A 13361-nucleotide genomic window follows, 5' to 3' on the forward strand; every position below is an offset into this window, starting at 1 on the left:
CCCTGGTCTGGGAAGATTCCCACATACCGCGGAGCAACTAAGCCCGTGCACCACAACTATTGAGCCTGCGCCCTAGAGCCTGCGAACCACGACTACTGAAGCCTGCATGACCTAGAGCCTGCGTGCTGCAACTACTGAACCCGCATGCCACAACTACTGAAGCCACAACTACTGAAGCCCTCTGCAACAAGAGAAGCCACCGCAATGAGAAGCCTGCACACCGCAATGACGAGTAGCCCCCACTCGCCACAACTAGAGAAAGCCTGCGCTCAACAACAAAGACCCAACACAGCCAAAAAACAAAAAGAAACAAACAAAAAACACCAAATGAGGCTAAATATAATAAAATATATTTAAATTCTTGTTAATTTTCAAAGTAGGTATTACTGTTTTTGACCGCTTTGTTTCTTCTGGTAAATACATTTCATGTATTTCTGGGGCTCAGGGCAGGCCACCTCAAAATGTACCTCAATGGCATATAGATTATTTTGAATTAAAGTTACTTAAGAAACGGCCAACATAAGAGGGACACTCTGACCCTCCCCTCGGTCTCCCTGAAAGCAGGAAATCAGTCTCTCATGTGAAAGGTGCCCTCCCTGCATCTGGAGGTAGAAAGGACCCTTATTACTAGAGGTAAGGAAGTCAGGCCACGAAGCCTGTATAGACAAACCTGTTACTTCTTTAATGTACTCCCCCAAGCCCAACTCTGTTTAGATTCTTCACTAACTGAGCAGCCAACACATAAGTTTCTTTGTCCTGTCACTTCTTCACAAATTTATTGTTTTGTTTTGGTTTTTTGTCTAAAAGGTATAAAAGTTGCCTGCTTTGGCCACGACTTAAGTCTCATTTCTATGGCACCTCCAAGTGCATGAATTAAAATTTGTTTCTTTTCTCCTGTTAATCTGTTTTGTGTCAGTTTTATTATTAGTCCCACAGGAACTCAAGTGGGGTAAAGGGGAAATTTCCACTTCCCCAACAGTATAAAGTATAAGTATATATTTCCCTCAGTGTAATGAGGGACGAATGTATACAGGGAACAAAAGTAAGCCAAAGAATTATGTAAAAACCAGAAATTATACTAAGAACAGGAAAATAGGATTAACCTGATGGTCACATAATAACCAGGTAAACAGGGGGTCTGATAATGTGTTACAAGATGGGGCATCAATCAAATATCATAAGGAAAGAAAGCTGACTCGCAAGTTTCCATCCTTTGTTTCCTGGGAAGTAAAATCTGCTGATGATTCTACTAATGTATCAAAGGTTAGATGAGGGAGAGATGGGGAAAGATTGGAAATATGAGAAGGAGCAGGAAGCTATTCTGAGGACCCTGAACAGTCCAGGAGTGGTAAACTCAGCAGCACCCACATGGCATGGCCTCCTCAAGTCATCAGCAGAAAGGACGGGACCTCCACCCAACTCTAAGTCCATGAGGGGAAGCGCCAACTCGCATGTTCATTGTTGGACTCCCAGTGCCTGGCACAATACCTGATACAGAGAAGATGCTCAACACTAATTTGTGGAAGGAAGAAAGAAAGAAGAAAAGGAAGGAAGGCACTGAGGAAGAAAAGAAGAGAGTGAAGAATGGAAGATTTTTTTTTTTCTTTTTGGCATTGCTGATTTTCCCTCCATTTTTATTGAGGTATAATTGACAAATATAAATAGTATATGTTTAAGGTATATGACCTGAATTTTTTTTTTATAAATTTACTTTATTTTATTTTTGGCTGCGTTGGGTCTTTGTTGCTGCGTGTGGGCTTTTTCTAGTTGCGGTGAGCGAGGGCTACTCTTTGTTGCGGTGCACGGGTTTCTCATTGTGGTGGCTTCTCTTGTTGCAGAGCACGGGCTGTAGGTGCAGAGGTTTCAGTAGTTGTGGCTCACGCGTTCTAGAGCGCAGGCTCAGTAGTTGTGGTGCACGGGCTTAGTTGCTTCGCGGCATGTAGGATCTTCCCGGACCAGGGCTTGAAACAGTGTCTCCTGCATTGGCAGGCAGATTCTTAACCACTGCACCACCAGGGAAGCCATGACTTGATGTTTTGATATATGTATACATTGTGAAATAATTCCTCCAGTCAAGCTAATTAACATAGCCATCACCTCACGTAGTTACCAGTTACCATTCTTTTTTGGTGGTAAGAACACTTAAGATCTACCCTCTTAGCAAATTTCAAGTATACACTGCAGTATTGTTGACTATATTCACATTGCTGTACATCAGATCTCCAGAACTTATTCATCTCGTAAAACTGAAACTTTGTGCCCTTGATCATCAACATTTCCCTACTTCTGCCTCCCCCCAGCCCCTGGCAACTATCATTCTACTCTTTTTTTTTTTTTTTTTTTGCAGTATGCGGGCCTCTCACCATTGCGGCCTCTCCCGCTGCGGAGCACAGGCTCCGGGACGCACAGGCTCAGTGGCCATGGCTCACGGGCCCAGCCGCTCCGTGGCATGTGGGATCTTCCCCGACCGGGGCACGAACCCATGTCCCCTGCATCGGCAGGCGGACTCTCAACCACTGCACCACCAGGGAAGCCCCAAATGTATATTTATTATAAATCACGATGTCACATAGCCAAAGCACCATTCTTTTTTTTTTTTTTTTTGCCTTCGTACTTCTGTGCATGCAGCTAGCTACTTCTTTCTTTCTGGAATGTCCTTCCTTCTCTTCTACAGCTATCTGTGAACTTTCACTAATTCTCAAGACTCAATCTCCATGTCTAACAAGGGCTTAATCTCTGAAATATACAAACAGCTCATACAATTCAACAACAAAAAAACAAACAACCCAACGGAAAAATGGGCAGAAGACCTTAATAGACATTTCTCCAAAGGAGACATACAGACAGCCAGTAGGCACATGAAAAGATGCTCAACATCATTAATTATCAGAGAAATACAAATCAAAACTACAATGAGGTATCACCTCACACCAGTCAAAATGGCCATCATTAAAAAGTCTACAAATAACAAATGTTGGAGAGGGTGTGGAGAAAAGGGAATCCTCCTACACTGTTGGTGGCAATGTAAGTTGGTACAGCCACTATGGAAAACACTATGGAGGTTCCTCAGAAAACTAAAAATAAAATTACCATATGATCAAGCAATCCCACTCCTGGGAATATACCCAGACAAAACTGTAATTCAAAAGATACATACATACATACATACACAATAGTGCTGTTCACAGCAGCACTATTCACAATAGCCAAAACAAGGAAACAAGCTAAATGTCCATCAACAGATGAATGGATAAAGAAGATGTGGTACGTATATACAATGGAATACTCAGCCATAAAAAAGAACGAAATAACGCCATTTGCAACAACATGGATACAACTAGAGATTATCATACTAAGTGAAGTAAGTCAGAAAGAGAAAGACAAATACCATATGATATCACTTATATGTGGAATCTAAAATATGGCACAAATGAACCTATCTACAAAACAGAAATAGACTCACAGACATGGAGAACAGACTTGTGGTTGCCAAGGGGGAGGAAGTAGGGGAGAGGGAGAGGGATGGACTGGGAGTTTGGGGCTGGTAGATGCAAACTATTACATTTAGAATGGATAAACAAGGTCCTATCACATAGCACAGGGAACTATATTCAATATCCTGTAATAGACCATAATGGAAAACAATATAAAAATGAATGTATATATGTGTATAACTGAGTCACTTTGCTGTACAGCAGAGATTGGTACAGCATTGTAAATCAACTATACTTCAATAAAATGAAAAAAAAAAGACTCAATCTCCACATCTGAGAAGCTTCTCCTAGCTCTATCCTCATCCCTATTCTCAGTGGGTCAGGCTGACATGGAGTTTTCATGCATTCCATGGGGCAGTAGATATGGCCTTGGTCTCAGTGACAGATGATTAAATCAGGATTTTCATTGCAACATGGCGTTCAGCCTAAACTCCAGCTAGTGATGTTGGAGGAGGCTTTCAGAGTTAACCCTGTCACACAATTCTTACAGTTACAAGATCAGATTTTGCTGCTTTTGCACCTTGAGCAAACCACCCAACCCTAAGGCCTCAGAAGGTTTTGTCCTTGTTGGCATCAGAATTCCATTATTCTCCTCCTTCCTGTTTTTCACGACTGCCCCTCCCATTTGGATGGGCTTTAGTGACTATGCCACGCTTTCACAGCTGTTATTTTATTTGATCCTCACAATAACGCCATGAGGCGGAGAGATCTGTTTTCACCAGCTGAGGAGACTGCAATTTGTCCTGGTTCTGAGAACTTGAATCCTGGTATCGGTTTATGAAACTTCCCATGGAACCAGAAGCTTCCTCTCAGGAAAGCTTTGGGGTAATGGCAGTCACAAAGATGCTATCAGCCCCTGAGTGGCCAGGGACCGGACACCACTCCCACATCTGCCGGCTTCAGCACAGTTGCTCAGCATTTCTGCTTCTTGTTGCCAGATTGTGCCCACTGATTACAGGGCATTTCAGTGATGGGATAAAATTCATATTTTATTTAAAAATTTTCTCCGCCTGTTTGGTCCTCTTCCTTCCGTTTTAGTGTGTGTTGTGCATCTGTATTACCCAGACCTCCTGAGGAGAATTTTTTTTTAAATTTATTTTATTTATTTATTTTTGGCTGCGTTGGGTCTTCGTTGCTGTGCACAGGCTTTCTCTAGTTGTGGTGAGCGGGGACTACTCTTCGTTGTGGTGTGCGGGCTTCTCATTGCGGTGGCTTCTCATTGTGGAGTACGGGCTCTAGGTGCGCGGGCTTCAGTAGTTGTGGCACATGGGCTCAGCAGTTGTGGTTCGCGGGCTCTAGAGTGCAGGCTCAGTAGTTGTGGCGCACGGGCTTAGTTGCTCCGCGGCACGTGGGATCTTCTCAGACCAGAGCTGGAACCCATGTCCCCTGCATAGGCAGGCGGATTCTTAACCACTGCACCACCAGGGAAGCCCTAGGAGAATGTTTTCCTTCTTAATCTTATAAGGGGTCATGATGACCCGCTTCGTATGTGCAGATCTGATTGTGTCCACTGTCAGTACGTCTTTTGGTGTAGAACCCTTTGTCTCAAAAACTTATATACCTGTGCTTTGACCTCTAACAGGCAGAACGGTCCTCAGAGCTTTCTGCGAGACTGCTTCTTGCATTATAATCCTCAGGTTGGCTTGAATAAAATCTTCCATTTCTTTCTTAGATTGACTATCAGTTGATTTTTTTCTTCGACACAGACCTTTGGCCAAGATAAGATGAGAGCTCGATAGAGCTCACTGGCAGGCCTAGTGCTCCTTGTTGGTAACCAGGAGAGACTGGGGATTAGGAAGAATTTTATTTTTGAAACCAGCATATCTTGGCTCCTTTACAGTCCCTCTAGATTCTACTTGAAAATTGAACAATTCAAACTTAGTTCAACTCCCTTTTTGTATTTTGTCTTAGAGAAATAGTAGAAGCCAGTTGGCAATTTCAATGTTATGATTGGAAATCTCCTTAGCCAGATCCACAAGATCATTAAGTATCTTTACTAGTTTTTATTAGATACTCTTCCTAGTTTTTACATTATCTCAGGCAACAGTGTTGCCAAACTTTTTACCAGCTATAACTCTATTAGTTTGCTAGGGGTGCCATGATAACATGCCACAAACTGATGGCTTAAACAACAGAAATTTATTGTCTCACAGTTCTGGAAGCTAGAAATACAAGATCAAGCTACCAGCAGGGTTTGTCCCTTCAAAAAGCTATGAGGAAGAATCTTTTCCATGCCTGTCTCCTAGCTTCTGGTGATTTGCTGGCTATCTCTGGTGTGCCTTGGCTTGTAGACCCATCACCCTGATTTCTGTCTTCATGTTCACATGTCATTCTTCCCGTGTGTTTGTGTCCAAATTTCCTCTTTTTATAAGGATACCAGTCATATTGGATTAGGGCCCACCCTAATGACCTCATTTTAACTGGATTACCTCTGTAAAACTTCATCTGAGACACTGGAGATTAAGACTTAAACATATGAATTTTGGGGAGAGACAATTCAACTCAAAGCAGCAACTTTCAACAACAATTCCCTCACTGTCTTTCAAACCTTCCCTTGAGATCCTTTTAGCTTCTGCCACCCCCCTGCCCAAAGCCAGTAACACATGCTTTTTGTTAACAGTATCAAACTTCACAAATTTCAGTATCAGTTAGGGGCTGGTCAGGGAAACAGCACCACTAAGGAATACAGGATTTATCACAGGGATTGAATACAGCACAATTGTAGGAAAAGCTGGGGGAGAAAAAGTCTGGAAGGAGATGGCTGGAGGATCAAAGGAAACTAACCAGGGATCACAAAGGAAAGCTGCTGAAGAATTCTGTGGAAGGCTGTAGCCTCTGCATCCAGAAATGGCCTGAAACTGATGGGTCATCAGGGCTAGCAGTCAGGAAGACAGCTTGGATTGAACTAGGGGAGAGTGAGGGCAAACTAGAATCCACAAGGACAAACTGGAAGCTATGAGGACAAAACGGAACCCATAGCTATCTCTCATGCCGCTGATGCAGGTGGTCTGTAGGAGAATTTGATGCATTTACCCTAGAACTACATGTGAAGAAATGAAGCCTCATATTTGCTCATAGGTAAGCAAATGGTGGAGTCTGGATTCTGCCCTACATCTGTGTGGTAGCCAGCTTCCAAGATGGGTCCCAGTGGTTCTTGCCTTCTGATACTCACGCTCTTTTGTATTTCCCCTCCCACCTTAAATAGGTCTGACCTGAGTAATCAGTAGAATATTGCAGAAATGATGATAAGTGACTTTTAAGGCAGGATCATAAAAGACATTGCAGCTTCCACCTTTCTCTTTCTTAGACCACCTGCTCTGGGAAAAGCCAGCTGACATGTTGTAAGGACACTCAAGTAGCCTGTAGGTGGACCCATACAGGGAGGAATTGAGGCCTTTTGTGAACAAGTCCATGTGGGTGAGCCATGGTACAAGTAATTTCTACAGCACCAGGCTCCCCTTCAGATGACTACAGTCCCATATCCTGACTGAAACCTCTTAGGAGACCTCAAGCCAGAACTATATGGCCTTTAAATTCTGGACCCATAGAAAATATGAGATAATGTTTATTATTATTTTAAGCTGCTAAATTTTGGGTTAGTTGGTTACACAGCAGCAGATAATTAATATAATCTGTTAGGTTCCAAAGCACAGCTCTTTCCATGACATCATTTTGCTTTAAAATTTGTTCAGATTATGAGAGTGGGGATTGTGGAAGAAGTAGGAATTTTTTAAAAAAATATACATTTATTTATTTATTTTTGGCTGCATTGGGTCTTTGTTGCTGTGCGCGGGCTTTTCTCTAGTTGTGGCGAGCAAGGGCTACTCTTCAATGCGGTGCGCAGGTTTCTCATTGCAGTGGCTTCTCTTGTTGCAGAGCACAGGCTCTAGGCACGCGGGCTTCAGTAGTTGTGGCACGTGGGCTCAGTAGCTGTGGCTTGCGGGCTCTAGAGTGCAGGCTCTGTAGTTGTGGCACACGGGCTTAGTTGCTCTGTGGCACGTGGAATCTTCCCAGACCAGGGCTCGAACCTGTGTCCCCTGCATTGGCAGGCAGATTCTTAACCACTGCTCCACCAGGGAAGTCCAAGAAGTAGGAATTTGAAAGTTCAGAATGTACTGGTCATGTGGCCCCCACCCCCCACCCCAAAGCTTTGAAATATCTTTTTGTTGCTTCCAGATACAGAGAGAGAAGGAGTGTCATCTAGTGGTTAATCTGAACCTTGAGAATTAGGAGGGTTTCTTTTTTGTCACTACCTAGGGAAAGCTGAGTTGGCATGAAGAGATTAGAGGTTAAATCATGTATTTTTGTTGACTTGCAGACTTGAGCTGGAGTTGGGGAAGATCATTGATAGAGACTGGATTCTGGCAGAGCAAGAAAAGTCCTGACAAATGGAGAAGTGGGGCCTCTAGGGCCCTCACAGTGAGAGACTGACAGTCCCTCTGCTTTTGCCCCTTCCCTTCAACTGGGCCATCCTTTCCTCTGCCCCACCAAGTTCCCTTTGGCCTGAAGCTCACTGAAGCTGCTCCTTCCTTTTCTGCTCTTTCCAAATCCCCCTTCCTTATGATGCCCTTTTCCTTTTAATAAAGTTCATATACGTGCATTTAGGAACATAAAAGAGGAAAACAAAACCAAACTTCATCTGAGAACCGTTTCCCTTTGAAAACTCTTGGTATTTGTTTTTCTATCCATTTTGTCCAGATTTGGTCTTGGATTGGAGATGCAAGGCACTGTGCCTGGTGACTTAATCAGACTGGAGTCAGCCAGCAATATTTATTATCTTAGGATGTGAGCACTAGGAGAACCCTTCCAGAACATCTGGAGCAACCACGCTCATTTCATACGTGGAACATTTGAAGCCCAAAGAGGTCAAGTGATCATTGTTAACAGATATCAAATGAACATCTGCAATGAGGAGGACGCTCTTCCGGGCACAGATAGGTTCTTTTGAATGGTCCAACCATTCTGATTAGTAAGATGGGTGGAGTGATTTGCTGGGGTCCTTCCAGATCTCCTATTATGCAAGCACAGAAACATCAGGAAACAGCAGCATTACCCACATCAAGCCCTTCCTAAATTGTGAACTGTCCCTCAACAGCTGAGAGTTAGAAAAGGTTGTCTGACCCTCTGATTTCTAAACCCACCTTTAACCTCAACTCTTTGCCCCCGGAGACGACTACACAGTAGGCATCAAGAGACGTTTGCGAAATGCATGAACCAACTTCCCTCGAGGCCCTTCCCTGCTTCTCCTCCCCCTCCTCTCCCACTAGGTACTGTGCCAGCATTTGAACCCCTGACCGGGGACTTTTGGGGATCTTGTCCGGCCTCCTCAGAAAGTGACCCCGTCCCCGGGTCAGGAGCAGGGCTCCATTTTTCACTGTGGGACGCTGGACTCTCATATTTTTTCTCGGGATAGGGGCTCTTGTTTGGGGGGCATGCGAGCATCGAAAATGGCCCGAGCTGGTCTTGGGAGCACTAGGGGGATGCGTGGTGGCGCTTGCCGTTCTAGCCGGGAAAGGAGGCCGGGCGCTCCTACCGGCAGGGAGAGGCAGACCACCGGACCCAGAGCTCCAGCTGCACAGCGCGGTTCCCCGCGGGCGCCGAATGGGCGGGGCCTGGCGGGGGCGGGGTCTGCCGCTGTCAGGTGACAGCGCGGCGGGCGGTGGCGGCAGAGGCCAAGGGGCGTCAGACGCGCCGAGTGGCTGGTAGGACAGTCGCGGCAGCCGGGGTAGCAGGGCCGCGGCCATGGGGGGCTTGAAGGACGAGCTGCTCAAGGCCATCTGGCATGCTTTCACCGCGCTCGACCTGGACCACAGCGGCAAGGTCTCGAAGTCCCAGCTCAAGGTGGGCGCACCCGCCTACCGCGGGCCCGCACTCGCCCCTACCCAGCGCGTGCTCTACTACCACCGGGTGGAAGCGGGCAGGCGGGCGGTGACCATAGGGAATGGCGGACCGGAATGCGGCCGAGCGGCCTGCTCGGGGTGGAGGGAGCCGAGACCGGGATTTGGCATTTTTCGCCTCCCTCTTGCTTTCGGGCCTCGCGCTCGGACCGGTGCGTTAGTTCCCTCGGGGCTCCTGGTGAGCAAGGGACGGCGCGGGTGGGGGGCTCTGAGGGGCGAGCCGGTCTCCCTGTTGGCGCGGGAGGCCCAGAAAGTTTGACTCGGAGAGGGCGGTGGGAGGCCCCCTTAGGAAACCTATCCAAAGTTTCCTCCCTGCTCTGGGAGAGGAAGGGACTTGCCCAAGGTGACTGGTCAGAGCCCTCTAAGGGGCACGCTGCACACCGGGGCAGTTCTCAAAACGACCAAATGCCCTCCAGGCAACCAGGCAGTTCCGAGAAGAGAGAAGTGCCCCAGAGCCTGGCTCGCAGCGGCCTCCAATTTTGGGGCGCTTTGGCGGTGGGGTACCCTTTCCGACTAGGGAGGAAGACCTAGCGTCCTCAGGTCTGGAACGAATCGAGGGTGTGCCGTGTGCCGCAGGGACTTTAGTTTCCGGGTGAGAAGCTCTGATCTGGCACTTTGCAAAAGCAAGTGCTTTTGCAGAGTCTTTATTGTGACTGCCAAAGACCCCATCATTAAATGAGCGTATAAGGTATAAATAAAGGAATGCTTGTAAATTGAGTAACCCCAAGCAGGGTAAGTGGCATTTAGCCAGGAGAAATTGGCAGCTTCTTGAAAGTGTAAAATATGGAAACAGACAAGAAGAGCCATTCATAGACATTTAAAAATATACACATTTTGGATCTGAATGTCTGGTTTTCTTAGCCTCTTCTGGGAGTGAATTTCTGAAGATTGAGTTTGCTTTGTATATTTTGTGCAGTAATCAGGAGGTTCTCATGACTAGTGGCTTTTATGCCAGTAGGACTTAGCGTTCTGCCTGTTTTCCTTTTACCCTTCTCTTTTTTTTCTCATTCATAAAAACATAGTCTGGAAGGTTTCATAGAGATCATCCATTTAATCTTTATTTGACTTTATTTTTAAAATTAACATAGAGTAAAATTGACTATTTTGGTGGATGGTTCTGAGTTTTAACATATATAGATTTGTATAACTACTACCAAAATCAGGGTTCCATCATCCCCAAAAGTTCCCTCATGCTGCCCCCCTCTTCCTCAACTGCTGGCAATCAATGATCTGTTCTTAACTGCTATAGTTTTGTCTCTTCTACAGTGTCATAAAAATGGAGTCATACAGTATGTAACCTTTTGACAGTGACTTCTTTTGCTCAGCATAATGCCTTAGAGATTCACCTATGTTGTTGTGTATCAGTAATTCGTTTTATTGCTAAGCAATATTCCATTGTATGGTTGTACCATAGTTAATCCATTCACTCTTGAAGAACATTTGTGTTATTTCCATTTTTTGGTGATTATGAATAGAGTTGCATTTTACTCTTCACTGTTTTTATTTTTAATTTACCTATACCACTATGTTTAAAGTGAGTTTCTTGTAGATGGCATGTAGTTGGGTCTTGTTTTTTTTTTTTTTAATCTATTCTAACAATCTTTTAATTGGTGTGTTTAGACCAATTACATTTAATTATGATGTTCGATTTAGCGTTACCATTTGACTATTTGGTTTCTGTTTGTTTTCACTATTTTTTCATTTTTTTCCTCTTCCAATTGATGGCATTAACGAAATATTTTCTATTACTTTTGTTGTACGCCATTCAAAATTGTCTTTGTGGCTGCTTATGGAAAAAGTGTCCAGAGGATTCTTGACTGTGGGCTTGGCAGGAAGTATTAAATCCTAGTGCATAGCTTTTACCCACAGGATGTTGATAATGCAAATGTGCCGTTGTATTTTGTCTCTTTGTCTGCTTAACTGAGAGATTTCGGGATTGATTCAGTTCTGTTCATCTTGCCAGTGTTTCTGGAATTGGAAATATTAAAAAGTTTCTATTTAGTTCTCTCCTTTTTGGAGTTTTGACTCTGAAGTTCGACGTTCATTGATCCATTGGCTAGGAATAGAATTTTTGCCTTAATTTGCTCATTCATTCATTTGTTCATAAATAACCTTTTGCATATACTTTGTGCAAATTACCATGCTAATTTTATAAAAAGATCAGTATTTTTAGGCTCTTAAGAGTTAATATCTCCTTGGAGAAAATATCATACAATTGATTTATTAAATAGCAGACTAAAAATTACATACCCAAAATGAGGTTAAAATTGATTGCTTTGGAAAACTGTATGGGCATTTTAAAATACTTTGGACACTTGTCTTTTTGAATTACCTTCACAGTTTTTGACGTGAGTGGTGACACTTCATGTGTTAGATACTGTGCCTAATTCTAAGGGTGATATGATAGTGAAGGTGGGGGAAAAAGAAACATATGAATTTTTGCGTTCAAAGAGTTTAAATGTTGGTAGGCAAACTAAAAGAATAGGCAACCGTTAGAGAAGTCTCTCTCTGCCTTTCTGTGTATATATATAGATTATATTACTTAGACAATTACCCTATCCTTAAAAAAATGTAAGATCTGGTGGTAGAGATAAGAAGTACAGGAATACTATGGAGAGGAAGATGTTGAATGTGATAGAAGATAAGAGCCCATGAGATTTTAGAGGAAGAGACCAGTACTTTTTACTGGTGGAATTACTTCATGAAAAAGCTTTGAAATTGCCTCTGAAGAAAGCTAGAATGTGATTATGTGGAAATGGGAGGAGGATTAAGCCCATCCTATTCATTCATTCATTCATTCTTTCTTTCTTTCAATGGGTATTTATTGACTGCTTTTAGCTCTAAGGGATCCCTGTGAACTACTGCAGGCCACAGGAATTAATCAGGCATTTATAGGGACTTCTGTGTAACTGATTTTGATTGGAGTGTAGGATATGAATGTGTTTGTGTGTATAAGAAAGAGTTTTTGATGGATGGATATTTACCTGGAGATGATGTCCTTGGGTAAGTGTGGGGCTGTTGGTACAGGGCCTTGGTAGTTGAAGCTTGGAAAAAGGAGAGAAGAGGTTCAACAGTGGCCTTGGGGAATGGCTACAGTAGGTGGTGAGAGGAAGAATGGAAGCCAGGGGACCAGAAATGGGATATAAGAACCACTTTGGGGCAACACTGGTGCTGAGAAAGAAGAGATTTTCAAGGTAAACATCGTCTGTTATCTTTGAGAGTTAACTTATTATTATTATGTACATATATTTTGGAGATTGTAAAGTAATGATATTGATTCTTCCCTGCCGTAGCTCATAAACTACATTATTTCTTCTTTTGTGAAGAGAAGTTGTGAAAAGTTTGGAGTGTTGGCATCATCTTGGGAATAAATTTATTTTTGACTTTTAAGGAGATTTCTTTGCAGTACAGTACTCATTTAGATAAATGTGTTTGGGTCACTGCTATAATTAGTAAATATTTTCCTTGAGGGCCCCCAGTTTAGTACAAAAATCTTACTATTTTTCTTTTGGCTGCGTTGGGTTTTCCTTGCAGTGCGAGGGCTTCTCATTGCGGTGGCTTCTCTCGTTGCGGAGCACGGGCTCTAGGTGCACGGGCTTCAGCAGTTGTGGCTTGCGGGCTCTAGAGTGCAGGCTCAGTAGTTTTGGCGCCTGGGCTTAGTTGTTCCAGGGCATGTAGGATCTTCCCGGACCAGGGCTCGAACCCGTGTCCCCTGCATTGGCAGGCGGATTCTTAACCATTGTGCCACCAGGGAAGTCCCCAAAAAGCTTATTTAAAAAAAATTTTTTTTTAATTTTAAAAATTTACTTTATTGAAGTATAGTTGATTTAGAGTGTTGTGTTGATTTCTGCTGTATAGCAAAGTGATTCAGTTATACATATATACATTCTTTTTCATATTTTCTATTATGGTTTATCACAGGATATTAAATATAGTTCCCTGTGCTGTACAGTAGGACCTCGTTGTTTAT

At 43.7% G+C, this 13361-nt stretch overlaps 1 protein-coding gene across 2 annotated transcripts in view; it reads left to right on the forward strand.

Moving 5' to 3' along the window:
* The window catches only part of SWAP70 (switching B cell complex subunit SWAP70), an 89945-nt gene that overhangs the window by 6265 nt on the left and 70319 nt on the right, over positions 1-13361 (forward strand). Inside the window, exon 1 of one of the 2 annotated variants that reach the window (XM_032640097.1) lies at positions 9131-9335. The exons of the other annotated variant lie outside the window; for it this stretch is intronic. Coding sequence (XP_032495988.1) covers positions 9237-9335 — 99 coding nt within the window. The 5' untranslated portion in view covers positions 9131-9236. Of the gene's footprint in view, positions 1-9130; positions 9336-13361 lie in introns of those variants that run through there. 2 annotated transcript variants of the gene reach the window in all.

Source organism: Phocoena sinus, chromosome 8, assembly GCF_008692025.1.
Source record: "Phocoena sinus isolate mPhoSin1 chromosome 8, mPhoSin1.pri, whole genome shotgun sequence".
NCBI classification, from domain to species: Eukaryota; Metazoa; Chordata; class Mammalia; order Artiodactyla; family Phocoenidae; genus Phocoena; species Phocoena sinus.